Source organism: Haliaeetus leucocephalus, unplaced genomic scaffold (genome assembly GCF_000737465.1).
Source record: "Haliaeetus leucocephalus isolate CR32 unplaced genomic scaffold, Haliaeetus_leucocephalus-4.0 Scaffold295, whole genome shotgun sequence".
NCBI classification, from domain to species: Eukaryota; Metazoa; Chordata; class Aves; order Accipitriformes; family Accipitridae; genus Haliaeetus; species Haliaeetus leucocephalus.
The window spans coordinates 1,621,783-1,638,476 of NW_010972731.1; the positions used below are offsets into that span (position 1 = coordinate 1,621,783).

Genomic DNA, 16,694 nt, shown 5'->3' on the forward strand with positions numbered 1-16,694 from the left:
GGGAGGGCGGCCCAGGGCGCGGCGGCTGCTGCCCGGGGACCCGGCCTGAAGGGCAGCGGTCGGCGCGCCTCGGCGCTGGCGGCCTGGCGGGGTGGGATTAATCGGCTCCTGACCTCGAAGGCGTTAGGCCGCGGGTGGTGGCATGGGGGAAAGGTAAAACGCTCGGGGCTCGGGCGCTGCCTGCCCCGGCGCGAGCGTTGTCGGCGGGGAGGCTTCCTCCGGCGGGAGCTGCTCCCCCCCGGTGCTGCGAGGAGCAAGGACTCGGGCGCTGCTGTGTGGAAGTGCTGTGTAAACAAAGGGAGGGAGCGCGGCCGGAGGCAGAGCGTGAAGTAGGCATACTGACAGGGAGACCGTTCGGATTTACGAGCAGGGAAACGCCTCTTTTAACCTTCCCCTGGTGCGGGTCCTCCGGGCAGCGGCGGACTACGTTTTCGAGGGGGAAGGGAGATTTTTTTTGAGCTGGTGTTGCCTTTAAACTGTCACAATTAAGTATGTTCAGAGCGTTTGAAAGCATTTCGCCTTTATACGCGGAGTTTTGAAGCTGTACAGGGTATGGCTGCAATTCTGAACGAGAGGCTACTTACAAAAACAAGTGCCGTTAAGGTGTTACAAGCTTCCAGGACTAGTAGCGATAAATTGTCCACGTGGATTGTTAAAATTGACCTTTTTACTGGTAATTCAGTACCCTCACCGTTAAACGTGGGGTTAATGTTATAAAGGAAGAAGGCGAGAGTCGCCTTGTATCTTGATACTCGGCTTTTGGAGTCTCAGAAAAGCTTTCGGGGACTAGCCGCCTACTTTAGATGTACTTTTGTAAAAGTAATGTTTTAGGCTCTGTGGATCACATTAACATCTGAAATCTACATTCTCTGTTGTTGCAAATGAAATACTTCATTTTCAAAAAACATCTGTGTGAGCCTGTTACTAATTGTACCTTAATTTTAAGGAAAATTGGATGGCTGAGTGAGAACTGGTTGTTCAAAAGATTCACGCTCGTGGCTGAGGATTACAGCATGTCTAAAGAAATGCAAGAACTGCAGAAGCAATGGCACTCCATGGTGCAGTCCATCCATAGCAACTCAAATGTGGGTCTGGATTATAATTTATAATATATTTATAAAGATACTCCTTTCATAACTCTTGGAATATCACACCCCAATTTATTTAAATGCAATTTCAGAACTTCTTTTGGGGGGTGGGGGGGAATGGGTACTCTCTTTTTAAGTGAACACTGAGGAGCCTATGGGAAGGGCTGTCCTCCTACACCTTCAGCAATCAAGAAAGAGAGAAGCCTGTTCTGCATTTCTGTGTTTTACTGGTATAACCATTTGAGATAGTAGAGTGGCATTTTAGTTAAATGGTTGTGCTGCTATAAAAAGAACTAAAACTGCAATACATATTTCCTTAAGGGACAGGAAATGTCTCTACTACAGTAAAATTCTAGTGTGTAGGTATGACTGCATCTGTAAAGAGGATTTTTAAAAAATATTATAATTTTATATTATAATTAGCAGACATGCCTGCACTGTACTTACAGTCAATATACGAGCAGGTTGCAGATATTACTGAGGCATGAAAAAAAGAAAAATCATAATTTTTAAATGTTACAGTATTTTTTTTCTTAACAAATACAGTTCTCTAGATCAAAATCATAGTGTTGAGACCCCACTGAAATACTGTGCAGCTAAACTGTGATTTGGTTTTTTACTTGTTTTCAGGTTCTTTGTTTTGTTTTGTTTTTTTAATTTGTGCAAGAATGGAACTGGGAAGTCCAAGAGAAACATGTCTGTTCTTGGTAGAACATATTTGCTATGAAGTTATCTAAATTTGTAGTAAGTCTTCATGCTTTTGAAATACAGAGGCAACAGCTGCCCTCTATTCCAGCTGCAGACTTACAAAAAGATGCTACCTGCAGTTCACTAAAGTAGCAGTGACCTTTAAAAGTTATCTATGACAAGATAAAAACAAAATCTGAAATGTTTTTCTTTCATCCACAGGTTGTTGCATTTATGAATTCTCGTGTTGGCCAATATTTAGATGACCATCCTTTTGTTGCCTTATCGCTCCTGATGTTTATTGCAGTGTCTGCTATTCCCGTTGCATTTTTCCTGATTTTTGTTGTTACAACAGCCCTAATGGCCTGTGTCGGTGTGATAGTCATGGAAGGTATTACATGCCTGCATGTATGTACTTACTTATTCCCTTCTAAGGCATGATGTCTTGTCTTTTTTTTAATTCTTCCTTTTGGAGACCCCAGTTCAAGCAATTGAGGATTTCTGCATGTAGTCCTCAGGTCGCAGCAGTAGTGAAACTCTTAATACAAGAATAGTAATCGGATTAAGTGTAGTCTATACAGGGGAAATCCTATTTCCCTTTCTAATCATCTCAGCCACCAGGATATGCCTAAACCAGTTATCTTGACCATGCATAGCTTTTATAGAGGCCTGCTAGTTGATTGCAGAAGACTTGTTTTCCCAAATGGTTTGAAATTGGGGTTGTGGTAGAACGTCAGATGTTCTAATATACTTGTATATAAACTTGTTTAAATAACAAACTGATTTTCTTTTTCTAGGTGTTATAATAGCCATAGGTGGCATAGCCCTCCTCTGTGTGCTGTGTGGCCTGGGTGCACTTTCACTGGGAGTTTCTGGAGTACTTAGTGTTTGTTATGTCGTTCTTTCAACTCTGGTCAACTACTGGTATGCTTCAAGGTGAGTATTGATGTCTTGATCCATGCTTGGGTTTCAAACTCTGCAACTGTACTATTGCATTGATTACTTTATTCTACGTGAGCAACTGTTGCTTAGTTTAACAAATGTTTCTTGAATGCTAGAGCATTGTAGGGTTTAGGGTTATTCCGTGTGGGGCCCGGACAACAGGACACCAATATGATGATTAAAGTCGCCAGTTTATTGAGCCTAGCTGATCATTCTTATACAATTCTCTAAGTTGCTTAGCAGCTTTGATTGGCTGCTGCATGCAAGCATTTGGTGTCCACGCGCACAAGCATAAAATGTGATTGGTTACATCGATACTGTCCACGCACATAAACATAAGATACAGTTAGTTATACTCACTCTGTACATGCTCATAAACACAGGACTTAATTGGCTATGTTAGCTAGAGCATGCGAAAATTGTCTCAGTCCGATTGGTCGAGATAAGCCCCTGAACTGAGGTTGTTTGTGCCAAGTTCCCTTTATCATGGAATGTGCACCTGTGTTTTTCTAATTGGGCTCTTTCTTTTTCTATCTTCTTGTTTATTCTGTTCAAGGCCTTCTAAAGGCGTCTGCAATGCTCTTGCAACCATGAGCTACTTTCAGGCCCAGTAACTAAGTTCCATATAATTGACCCCAACAGAGCATCTCTGGCTACACTGGTGGCTTAATGTGCAGCATACAAGTGTCTAGTCACCAATATATATTTTAATGAGAGTTAGTACATGCCCTCTTGCCTATTTACAAAAGAGGAAATGTAAATAGTCTTTAAATGTGCATGTGCTAACACAACATGACATCAAGCAATAAAATACAGCTTTGTGTCACTCAGAGTATTTGTTGCTTTAAATGTCATTAAAACACACTTCCAAATTGGACTTTGCCTAGAGGATGAACCGTTTGCAATTTTTTCTGCATGACGACCCAGCTATGTCTGCTTACCTGCATTTGTAGAGTGAAGGACCAAGATTAGTTGTAGATTTGGAATAGGCAGAGGCGTACTTAAAAGGGGCAGTGTGGCCAAAATAGAAATTACAGGTTTTACTGGATGCTGCACATGTGCTGCTTGCACATTATGTCTCCCAGTACTTCAGGCTTGGAGGCCTATTTCACTCAGCATTGCCTTAAGCCATGCTTCTTTGTACTGGCTAGGAGTAAGAGGCACTAGCAGGTTGTGCTGGAGTGCCACCTGTTGCCCACTTAAATATCTACCAGGGAAAGAATAATGATAATCACTTCTTAAACATAAGGGAGAGCAAGAAGAAAAATTACAGCTGCTCCATCCTAGACTTCCTGAGTTTGCTCCTTCATCACAGCTGTGGACACACAAAACTGCTTGTGGAGCCCATGATATCATCAGGATGACAAGACCATGGTGCAAGGCCCAGTGTGCTTGCATTTGTTCCAGGGCTCCCTAACACTCCTCCAGGATATGCTGCCAGGTTCATAACATTGCCCACCAATTCCAAAAAAGACTTCTTTTTTTCCATAGCATATCTGAATATGCAACCCAACCTACAGACCAGTCATATCGACTTACAGCTCTGATGTTAAAACAGATAATACCTGCTCTTTTTGTGTTCCTGTGTCTTTTGAGAGACGCTCTGGTAGACCAGCAGTGGATGTTCCAGGAGTCTCAAGACAGGTTTACATCTCACGTTGCTCGTCTTTTTTGAGCAAAAAGTTAGAAGACCATAATCTTACAGAAGAACAGACTGTAAAACCATTCTTTTCTCTTGTATACAGGGGTCAGATAAAGAAGCAAGAAGTTAATGGAAGTTTGCCACAGAAGAGTCCTTCTGTCTTGGATCTTTCTGCCAATAATGGAAAGAATGAATAAGTGGGTTTCTCCCCACTTCCTTCATAGGCACTTAACTGTACTACCCTGACCTTTGCAATATAATTGTTTACTCGTTGAGCATTCAACCACTCCTTATGGGAACTGATAAAATCAATATGCATCTTACATTGTCACTGTAAAACTAATATTAAGAATAACCATTAAGCAGCAGAGCATTGTGATATTAAGTCTGTGAGCATAACGGAATGTTCCACAGAATTTTGTAAAGGGATGTAATAATAACTGCTACTGTCGAGTCAGTGACAATTAGTTGAAAGAAAGGGTAGGTAGGTATTTGACTTCCCATTTGTTACTGGAGTTCTGGGTGTACTATCTTTTGAAATTTGTACACAGCAGTTGATCATTTTGATACATAAGTGTCAAAGCTCAGAACACCAGAAATGTTTTTTGAATGTTAAAAAAAAATTTTTAAGCCTTAACAGCCTTTGTTAAAATAGTATGAGCACACCACGCCAATGCTTTATATTTATTATATGAGGAAAATTGGGTTTTATCATGTGTTAAGTAAGTCATGGTATCAGCTTTTATATAGCTTCAGATGTTGCATTATTCTGAAGGGATATTTTCCTTGTTCTCATTGCCTCATCACATCAATGGTATGCAGTTAGGTCTTGCATTTTGTCATATTTATTTAGGTATTTAAATTGCCTGTTTTGCTTTTCAGTTGTAACTTCTTGTATGTTATTTAAACTTTTTTCATTTTTGCAAATGCTATAATATTTTTAAGCATTAAGTATCTAACTATATTAGTTTAATAAAGTGCTGTTTGTTTAACCAGGTTGTCTTGTTATTCTGTTTATTCTACAGTAAAAACAACTTTTCCAGACCTACTTGTAGGAAGGGCTACATTTGGAGCTGCGTTTTTCTTCTCAGTTAACATTAAAGTACTTTGGCTGGCCAATATCACTGAGCCACAAACTGCAGATCACTCCCCTTTTCATGGAAATGCAGAATCCTAAGAACTAAATTAGTGTAATACTCGAGCTTTGCATGAGCCAACATGCTGTTTGACTCCAACGTGGAGTCAGTTTATCTATCATCTGAGCCATAATGTGTTCTACATAGTATTGGTGGTAACATTTTCAGCTGTAGTGATAAGCTGGCCCCACCCTTCAGCAGTAGAGTGAAGGCATCCTTAGCCTTACTCCCCGTTACTGTCTGCAGGAGACACACAGGACCTGATGCTAGTTCATAAAGTGCTCTAGTATTTACTAAATTCCAGTTAACTATGAAGGATTTACAGAATGGAGACCATAACAGGAGATTTCTTTCATAATTTACTAAGTAGATAAAAATGTTTGCTTTTTCAGGTGCTTCAAAGCTTTATTCCCAACCACATTTTTTTTTTTTTAACTTTTGATTGATAGTAGTATGCAAGTGGTAGGAAAGAAAAAAAAAAAGAAACAGGAGAAGTACTTTCTCTACTTTCCTTGTAAGAAAAGCTAGTGCTGTGATACTGTTTACATGACATACAGCCTGGAGAAATCCATCTGAAATGTGGAAAAAGATTTAACATGAATATATGTACATAGTTTTTTACATAGCTGGTATCATCACTTTAGGATCAAATCTGCAGCTGCTGTTAATTACAATAGAGCTCTGCCAGTTTGCAGCAGGTGAGGATCAGTGGGGGAAAAAAATAGAATGCTGTTCTTAAGAACTGTGTGGTGATGCATGTCACAGCTGTAGGTAACGCAACCTAAAAGCAAATTCCCCAGTGCATACACTGGACTGCAAAAAACTGAAATATACTGGTGTTTGCAAATGAAGAGACTCCAACTAGGTAGTGTGGTGGGTGCATTGAGGTGAAGGAGGCATTTTGCACTGGCTGGTAAGTGGAATACATTATCCCTTGTGCAAATGGACTGGCACCTGCTTTTAAGAGCTGTGAAATACTGAAATAACTATTTCTAAGTGCTAGAAGTTCTTACAACTAGCAAAAGGTGAGCTTTGAAATAGCATTCTAGTCATTACAGAATCCTGCCTTTCACCAGACTACTGGCCCCCATCATCAGTGTACAGTTTGAGTCTAATCTTACTTTCCAAATCTTACTTTTTCTAGGCAGTAATGCCTTCAATCTAGGAGTTTACTGGCTGCTAAGAGCAGACTAATGGTTGAGGGAAATAAGGCAATGATTAATGTGACTGATTATAACACAGTCACCACCTCATTTGTTTCCAGTGTTTTGCCTTTTTTACATGCTGAACTGCTGTAATTTCAAATACACCTAGAAAATAAATCCCTTGTTTATCTCCTATTCTATCAGTCCACCTAAAATGAAACATATTAACTGTTACTGTGCTCAAGAGCTCAAAACGAATTGAAATGGAGAAAGCACTTCACAGGAAGGAAATAATGATGCTGTTTATCATCTGTGCTGCAACTTACCAGGAACAGCCAGAAAACACTAGCTTTCTGTGTACTTACACAGCTTGTACCTTTTCACTTTTAGGATGATCTTGCTTCGGAATCTAAAGAGACTATCCCCAATCTATACTTGCAAATCTTGCTGCAAACTTGACTTTAGATTAACGTGGTTCTTTGCAGAATTATATGGAGATATTTATACTCAGTTAGACCCTAAAAGCACTGTCCTCTCAGTGCTGCCTGCCCATCATTTTATTTAGAGGATTTTATTTACTTCAGGCCCCATTTGCCTCTCCAGCGCTCAAGTTCATTACTTAGTCTATCAGTGGATCCCAATCACTGCCTTTAGCACTAAAATGAAATTCTGCTGTCCCTATAAGCATATTTCCAGCACTCTGCTGCCAGCTTGGTGACAGGAGCTGCCTCATTACGTCCTGGCATCACTTTTGCCTGGTGGTGGTGCAGGGAGCAGAGGAGCTGCTTTTTAATCTGCATTAACAGCCTCTGCTGATGCTTAGAGCAATGGCTTTCTGAGCAGCCCCACAGATCTCCAAGGAATGTGCAACCTTTATTCTTTCAACATGAAACACTAACATCTTCAAGCTGCTGATAGGGACCAATTTTTCCTGAAGGATAGATTTTAAAACAAATCACACTGAGAGCTTGAACAGCTGCATCCCCAACAGCTCCAAGGCTGTTCAAAACTTTTCTCTGTCTCATAAGTGCAATAAACAGCCAAGTGAAAATATACATTAGTGTGTATAAACTATAATAGGTGTAGGGGGGAAGAAAAAAATCACTTATGTGGAATGGTTTTGAAGAAAGCCTGTATATGGATATTATTATCCATACAGTTAAGCAATATGTGTCAGAAATATGAATATATGTATTGAAACATTTATTATATAGGTATGCATTTGAAAGGGTCTAAATGCACATACATGGAATGATATACACACTGTTGCTCTTCCATTCTATTGTTAATACATGCGTATGTACGAAGGGAAGAGTGGGTGTATGCACATTTGATTAGAGACACGTCTTAATGCATATATTTGTGAAAGCTACTGAAAAAGTGCCTGTGTGTTGTTAGACACAACCACACACACACAAAGCACTTCGTCATCTTACATGCGCCTAAGAAATCTGTTACTGTTTGCATTCAGAGCACTCACCGGCTGTTAGAAGCCAGAACATCCATAAGGCATGTTCTCACCAGCGGTCCTGGCACAGCTGACTTTTTCCTGCCTACACTTGTCTCTGCAGGTGACTCCCCGCAGGATGAGCTATGGCAGCTTCATCATGCCCACCCAGTTTGGCATTACCTGCCTGTTGGCCGTTATTGGTAACAGCTTGGTTATCTGTACAATCTTAAAGAAATCTGGCCCTAGCAGTAGCATCCCAGACATCATCAACAGCCTCTCCATGGTGGACCTGCTTTTCCTTCTGGGCATGCCCTTCCTCATCCACCAGCTGCTGGGGAACAGAGCCTGGCACTCTGGAGAGACAATGTGCACCATCATCACTGCCCTGGGTGCCAACAGCCAGTTCACTAGCATCTATGTCCTCACTGCTATGTCTATCGACTGCTACCTGGCCACCATCCACCCCTTCACCTCCCGTCCCTTCAGGAAGCCCCCGTGACAATCCTTGTCACCTGCATGCTCTGGGCCCTTCCCTTCCTCAGCATTATACCCATGTGGCTGTATGCTCAGCTCATCCCTTCACCTAGAGGTCTACTAGGCCGTGAGATTCATTTGCCAGACCCCCAGAGGGACATTTATTGGTACACTCTCTACCAATTCTTCCTATTTTTTGCCATCCCTTTTGCCCTCATCACAGTGGCTTACAGGAGGATCCTGCTCACGAGGGCCAGGTACTCAGAAGCACTGGTGAGCCAAAGATGCACCAGGGCTCAAACCAAGAGACTGACCCATGCAGCAATTGCTATTTGTGTGGCCTTCTCCATTTTCTGGGCACCTTTCCACAGCCTGCAACTTGCCCAGCTCACCATGACTTACCCCACCCTGCCTTTCTACTACACCTACAACATGACTATCAGCCTGGGTTATGCCAAGAGTTGTCTGAACCCCTTCATCTACATCTTGCTGGGCCAAAATTTCCAGAGGCAGCTTGGGGTCCCTGTAAGGCCAGCAGCTGCAGGGGAGGCTTCCCCAAATGGGAGCAAAAGCATTTGGGAGGATGCACTCATGTCAGGGCAGCCACTGCTACATTTGGGGTCCAGCTCTGGCAGGTAGCAAGACCCACAATAATTCAGGTATGCCCCCACAAGCCAGCCCCTCTTCTCTTCCAAAGAGACACAGGCAGGGGCAGGCAGGTGAGCACCATGCACCACATCCCCTAGGGGATGGATCATTACTTGCCCTGAAGATAGTCATGGCAGCATTTAGGCAGAAGTGCTATTTGGCATTGTATTCCTATTTACATCTTCCCCAACAGTTATGAATTATATTCTCCCCAGGCAATTAAAAGCTCTCAAGCCCTTTGTTAGATTACCCCACATACTAAAAATAATTTGGTGCAAAACCCCAGACAAGCAGTGACCCTCTGCCCAGGGCTGACACACTGCCACCATTTGAAACTTGGGAATTTTCAAGTTTATTTCTTGCTTTAAGCTCAGTAAGGAGAAAGAAAGGTGTTTACACTGTTCTGGATCATTTTTCTCCTGAAACATGGTTCAGGAGCATAAACACATTTCACAAAAATTTTAAATACAACGATCAAGTTCTCATCTCCTTTCTAATGTACAAGCTCCATGACATGTTTAACAGTAGATGAGACAATCATTTTTCTGTCATTTTAAAGCCAACAAAACCACCCATTTTCCAGAATCAGCAATTGTCAAGAAGTCCCGTGAATATTCCTAATTATTTTTAAATTAAAACTAACCATGTTGATTTATTCCCAATCACTCTGAGACACAGTTCTGTACCATCTTGTTAGGGGACAACACAAACCTGAGTTAAACAGTAGCTGTCATTAAGTTACCAAGTTGCTTTGCAGTAGAAAGTAATGATTAGATCCTATCTACATAAAAGAAGAAAAAAGAACAGTTTCTTGCCCTTGGCAGCATATCATGTGCACATGCATATTGTTGTGGTATTTCCTCAGCTAGCAGCAAGCCTTTAGTAAATACATATCTTGAAGCATATTGCTCAGGTTTTCAACCTGACTGTAGGTGGCTCAGTTTTCATGTGCCCATCTTGAGCAATTTGGAAAGGACTTGACAGTAGCAACCACTAAGCACCCATTCTCTGACAATCAAACATCTCTGCTGCACATGGCACCCAAAAATCACTGGGCTTTAGTTTTGAGACACTATTATTCTACTAATAGCAGGTCCCTACATCCAGAAAAACAGGCAAAAGCAGAGGTTGTACACACTTTTGTTTTAAAGGAACATTTGCCTCTTTATGGTAAATCAGATTAAAGCTGCTTAAAAAGTGCTTTTATGTTTCAAGAGATCATAAAGGCCAGACCAAATTCTTTATCAAGAATACTCAGTTGCTAGAACATATAACCTACTTTAATTTTAATTAAAAGTTACAAACTTCATAACTAGCTTGATTTATTCCCACTCCTATAAGGTAACTAAACATCAGCACTGCAAATGAAGAAACATGCCTATGATTATATGCCCTCCATAACATGGGAGATCTTTATCTCTACCTCTTTTGATTTCCAGGAGCCATTTATTTTAATAGCATGTTAATTCAGCAAACAACTATTACAAAAACCACATAGCCAGCAATCCCTGAGGCAAGGCTGCCTCCAATAGCTTTTCAGGAGGCACTTCCGTAGACAGAGCGATAGAACCATTACGCCTGTCTCAAGTGACAACACTCAAAAGCTTTAGACCCCAGCTCATATGTGGATACACAGCTGAAGGGATTTAATCCTTTCCCCTGAATTTCCATTATACTCTCATCTTTTGTTGAAGGGAACAGGCTTAATAAACTCAGACACTGAAGCAAGTGAATTTATTCCAGCTCAGAGTCTGGCTCCACATGAACCATTTCCTTCTGCATTTTAAATTGCTTTCTCATTATGTAATTCATTCTGTCATCAGCACTTATCTAGAGCTAAAGCTGTGAATACTCAGTTACCAGCAGGTTACCATGGAACAGTTTCACTCCTGCTGCCCTGACCTTTGTGTGTTTATCAGTCACCGTCACTTCAAAGCTTCTCACCATGTCCTTTTAACAAGATCTGCTTTCAGTGCTGTGCCATCACCACATTAGCATGGTTTTTGATAGGGATATGCTGAAGAAATAAAACTAGGTCAGCATAGACCAGGTGTTTTTACTGGAGACAGTAAGGCCATCCCTCAGATGAGGGTGTAGGTTGTTTGGTTTTGTTGGGGTTTTTTTTGTAATTATTAAACACTATGGTAGAGCTAAGAAGTCCTTAGCAAGGGAGGCTGGGGAGATGGTGCAGAGGCCCCATTTTCTCAGCTGCTCTCTTGTTTTCCTGCAGAACAGCACCAGCCTAGCAGGGAAACAGCAGGAGCCTTTCCCACCCCAGTGGCACCATTCCCAACTAGGTCCTCAGCCTACCCAGCCCCAAGGATCTAGTTCACCGGCCCTTACTTCACACACAGACATGCCTCAACGGGCAACCACTCCTGCAGCCCTACTCCCTACATCCTGGGGGACCCCAAACATCCTAAGTCTTTCTAAGGAGAGTTGGGGCAAAGGTATTTTAAACACCCTCACTAGTGCAGATCTCTAAATTCATATATGCAAGCTATAGGAGAAATATTTTGATTTATGGGGATGTTGACTAACATTTATCTTTCACAGCACATTCACATCAGCCAATATGTTATTTAGTAAATTCTAACCATCCAGGAGTGGAGGTTCAAACTGCATCCAGCAATGAGAGACAAGGAGACACTTCTCTGCCTGAACAGGCACCAGTCTTTTCCCACACTTCGGAAAAAGGAGAAAGATGGAGGGGGGGAAATATTAAGAATATCAGCCTTGTTTGGCTCACATGAGCGAAAAGCCCATACAGTTAAGTACAACATGCTGTCAAGTACACAAACCTTCTTTGTCAAGTACCACTTGTCGAGCTTTCACAGAAATACTTCATATTCCAAGTGCTAAGTCAATAGGACTTAAGTATAGTAGGTGGTTTGCTGGACAATAGCTTAAGTAATCATTTCAACCCTAACCCCTATCAGGTTGATAAATAGTAAAAGTGACTTGCAAATAAATGGCTCCAGTGTGAAATTCATAATTTCATGGCACTTCTGTTGACACTGTGACTAACAGCATAAGTCTTTCCTAATGATCATGTTATCAGTACTTCATGCTCTCCTTGCATGGAATTTACATTAATATTTAGAAAATGTACCCTGAAATCTTTTGTATTAAAAGTAGCTCATTAATAAGTCTTAAGTGAAGCGACAGATGAGTCCCCAGCCCTGTGCTATTTATGCACAGCATGCTTGACAATTAGCATTAGCAAAGTCTGTCCACTGACTTCATCTGAAGCCCTGCATGCCCAAAGAACGGAGCTGGACATGTGATGATCACTCTCCCTGTTTACACAAAGTTGCCAGACAATGTTTAACCTAAAGCTGTTACACTCATAGTGCGACAGAGCATTTTCATCCCTTTTCATTGTCACATGCAATTGTATTTTTATGCTTCATTTCCTTGACTGTGTAAGGCAATGTGTACAGGATACAAAATTAAAAGCATAATTGCATAACAAACTGCCTTGCTTGAAATGGACTTGTACATCTACAGATAGTGCTGTCTTTGTCTATACTGAGAGCTGCAATGAACAAGTACAGTGACATTTTTAAAACATAGACTGACCTTTTAACAAAACACTCTTACTATACTTCTTGCCCTACTGAAGTTCCCAGTGCAACCACCTTTCATGAAGAAAAGCCTTAGGCTTCATTTAGGGGACAGTAAAACTAAAGATCCAAGATCTTTGTGTGCCTCAAGTGTGCAGCAAATCTTTAGTGACTCAGTGCTTTTGCTCTGCTACCAGCTCTAGGGTTGAGGGTTTCCAATGCATTTGCTTTGGATGCAATTCCAAACATTGATGTTTTTAAGAGAAGTACAGCTGAACCTCACTAATCCTAGCACTTTAGAACTCTGTCACTATTTGGTTTAGTGCAGAAGAGTAACTGCCAATACAAATCACATTCTTCACATGGCTACAGAAGTAGAGTTTCCCCTGAAAATTAGTGGTTTGGTATAAAACAAAAGCAAAGGAAATTGTACAAGTGAAGGCACTAAGCACAGAAGCTCTGATACCAGTGATGACAGCAGGAGTAGGAAGTGGTATAACAAGTTAACATTCAGTTTAACAGAGCTGTCCCAGTTATCAAGTACTAGAGGAGTAGAGATCAGTTATTGTAACCTCACAGAACATAAGGAAACCACAGGTCAAATGGAATCCAATTAAGTTGGTGTTGCACAACCAGTCTTCAAATGAGATGGCATTAATGCAAAGGCAGCATTAGAACTCTCCATTCTCTCTGCCTGCAGGCTAAACATACTTGTTAAACCCTGTTTGGCTGCCTGCAACCTAACAGTATTTAGTTTACATGGTTACATGGTAATTCCCTTTGAATTTGGAAAACATTCCTTTGAGAGAAGAAGGGCAACATATCAAACCTAAAGTTTGACTTTTTGATAAGAAAGACTAATAGTGCAAATAACACCAGAAGGTGACATGGGAAATTTCTTATAGCATCTTCTGGCACACTAATTGGAAAAGTTTTCCAATTTTTGTACAGATTAGGAAGACTTGCCTGTAAAGAAAACCTATTAGAAAGCTAACTGAAACATATTGCTACACAGTTCCTTTGTCTTTATAATCTAAGTGCCTCTTAAGCAGGGGGACAGGGGAAATAACAGGTATAAGTAGCTTCTCTTCCAAGCATCAACACAACTATTTCGCTTTAGTAATTAAGTATTAGACAAAACAGCTTTATCTGTTACTCACAACCCTTTTCTCCTTTCAAAAACCACCTCTTTTTCCTCACTCCATTTTCAAAGACCCCAAAATTACATACTCCTAGTGCTCCTGTTAAGCAGTCATGGAACTTCTGGCCACCAGAACATCAGCTCTGGCAGCAGGAAGAGTCCATTCCACTTTGTGGTTTTCCTAATATCCTTCTAGCCTGCTGTGTTCAGAAAAGGCAGGCTCCAGCTTCACTGTAAATATTCCTCCAAAGGCCTCTTCTAATTATCTGAATCATATAGTAAAGAGAAAGCTTTTTTACAGTAACGTTTTAAAACAAATGCTGATTGTTGCCAACCAATTTAAATAAAGCCCAGGTTTTAATGCCCAGCTGCAACACAGAGCTCACATTTACAAGGACAGCTGGAAGAGCTGCACATACTGCAGATGTTGGCACAACACGGATTAAAAAAACACAATTGAATGGAACTACAATTGTGAACAAAAGCATTTGATAAGTATTTCAAAAAGGAAATTGGCTGCAAAGTTCAACAGGAATGTAACACAGCAATGGGAGATTTCAGAACAAAGACAATCAGGAAATTCAGTATTTAGTCATTGTTAAAGCCAAATCTTCAGTGAGGAGATTTAAGAGGACTAGCAGTATTCATTTTCATAAGTAGATTCAAGAGAGGGAATACAGAATAGACAAATAATTACCAGTGCAAGAGTGCTGCACTGAATGCTCTCCATTCTGACAGGTAGTAGAAAGCCCCAAGAAAAGTAAAGGCAGCAAACCTGAAATGGATCCAGTAAACAAAAAACATTTTTCTACAATCCATAACTGGCCCAAAATATTTATTATGTAAGATGATAGGGAGGCTAGGAGTAGTAGAACCAGAAATAATTTGTTAGTAATGAGCAACAAACCTACTCATGAGCCTTTTAGGCCCTTGGTTTTAAACTATTTTCAAAGCACCCCATTATCCCTGGCTGACCACTACTACAACACAGTATAATCTAGCAGAAAAAGCATTAAATCAAGACTCAAGAAGCCCGAGTTAACTTCCAAACTCTTAGCCTAAAATCTGTTTATTTGCTTATTGATAATCATGAACAGGCTCCCTCTGTGCCCCTGTTTCCCTAAAAACACTAGTAATTGTATTGCCTTTCTCTGTAGGGAAGCTTTGAGGCTTACAGATAGAGAGCAAGGTGATATTGGGGACTGTTCTTGCTCTCTTTAAATGGGCCACTTGGGAAAATTAACTGTTACCCAGTTACAATATAGATACCTCATTTATAAGCTGTTTAAGTGACAGAACACACAATCTCTTCCAGAGAGGGTGAGATTTTTCTACATCAGAGATATGTTTGTTTTGTTATCAACTGCTGGAAGCTCTAAAATAAGCCACTAATTGGTCTACAGGGAATAGAACAAGCAGATAAGGTATTAAAGAAACCTTCTAAGATACATTACTAACAGCAGTGTATCTGAAAATGAGGACCAGACCTACAAAGGTAGAGGTGGCCAGATGACAGAAGCCACTAGCTGCAACAGAAGAGAAGGTAGCAATCAGCTGGCAAATTTGTAGCATGCAATAGTTTCTTTCAAGAGCTTAGTACCCAATTAGAGGCAGATGCCAAGCACCTGCTGCTGAGTGGAACAACTAGAAATCCTAAAGTTGATGTTCAGTACGAAAGGACTGGACCAGGTTATCACTAGTTGCAGGTCCATCTCCTTCAGGTGCCCGTGCCACAGGTGGGCTGTTAGCTGCCAAAAGCATAACCGAGTAGCCACAGCAGTCTAATGCAAGGGAAACATGGCCAGTAGAAGGGCAGCTGTGCCCAACAGCAGCACACTGATGCCAGAGCAAAGGGGAACAGGGCTTTTAATCCAGAGGTACAGAAGGGCAGCCCCAGACCACAGCTGAACAGCCAGGGGTTTAACATACCACTGCTGAGCTTCACTCAGCCTCAAGAAGCTTGTGATCTTTGACCCAAGTGTAGTTAAAAATCAGCCAGTGATTTTAGAAGCTATATTACACAGTCTTCAGCTCCTCAGGAATGCAGAGCTAGAGCACTGAAACCAATTTGAAGGCACAAAACAAGCCAATTAAGGGACTACTTTTTACATGGTCACTTTCTAGTCCTAGAGATACAAGTACCTAAACTTAAATTGTTCTAGGACAGCTTATTCCATCACATTTAGTCCTCCCTGCCTGTAGCAGTAAGGCATGAAATAAAAAAAAAAATCACTGCTTCAAAGGGTTTTGCTATTGTTAGAAACAGCATTCCTGAAGCTATACAGATAACACAGCATATTCCCCATGTCTATCAGCCAAGTCCTCTTTAGACATCTATATGTTGCCCTCAAGTTTCCCTTACGTAGAAGTTCATTTTATACATTGAAACTGAGCTTGAGTTTCAGGCAACTAAAGGTCTCCAAGCCTCTCTGGGTAGAGCACATCAACCTGTGCCAGACGGCACTGCCTGAACACATTTTAAACTGAAAAGCAACAGCAGAGCCCCACACATGCAGTTTTTAAGTCCAGAAACTTTGACAAACTGACATCACTCATTAATGTAGCAGCTGTCTTGGCCTTTAAAAGTCTCAGCAGGAAAATTGTCCTTTCTAGCCAGTTGATTCATTTCCACATTCACTAACAGTAAGCTTAAGGCTGATTACAGGCTATAGCCTACACATGGCCCTCCTCACCCCTGCAATCCAGGCACTTGATTATGACAAGCCAGAACCAAGTGAAATTATGACTGACTTCACCTTGAAGAGCAATGTGGCA

At 41.2% G+C, this 16,694-nt stretch overlaps 2 protein-coding genes across 2 annotated transcripts in view; both read left to right on the forward strand.

Moving 5' to 3' along the window:
• The window catches only part of TMEM159 (transmembrane protein 159), a 5,723-nt gene extending 1,167 nt beyond the window's left edge, over positions 1-4,556 (forward strand). Inside the window, exons 2-5 of the mRNA XM_010570190.1 lie at positions 947-1,085; positions 1,998-2,166; positions 2,573-2,711; positions 4,463-4,556. Coding sequence (XP_010568492.1) covers positions 1,014-1,085; positions 1,998-2,166; positions 2,573-2,711; positions 4,463-4,556 — 474 coding nt within the window. The 5' untranslated portion in view covers positions 947-1,013. The remainder of the gene's footprint in view (positions 1-946; positions 1,086-1,997; positions 2,167-2,572; positions 2,712-4,462) is intronic.
• A 3,667-nt stretch (positions 4,557-8,223) lies between these two features.
• On the forward strand, positions 8,224-9,203 carry LOC104833697 (melanin-concentrating hormone receptor 1-like). Its single transcript, XM_010570575.1, is given in 2 exon segments — positions 8,224-8,581; positions 8,584-9,203. Coding segments are annotated over 2 exon segments (975 nt in total). The 5' UTR covers positions 8,224-8,226.
• The last annotated feature ends 7,491 nt before the right edge of the window (positions 9,204-16,694 follow it).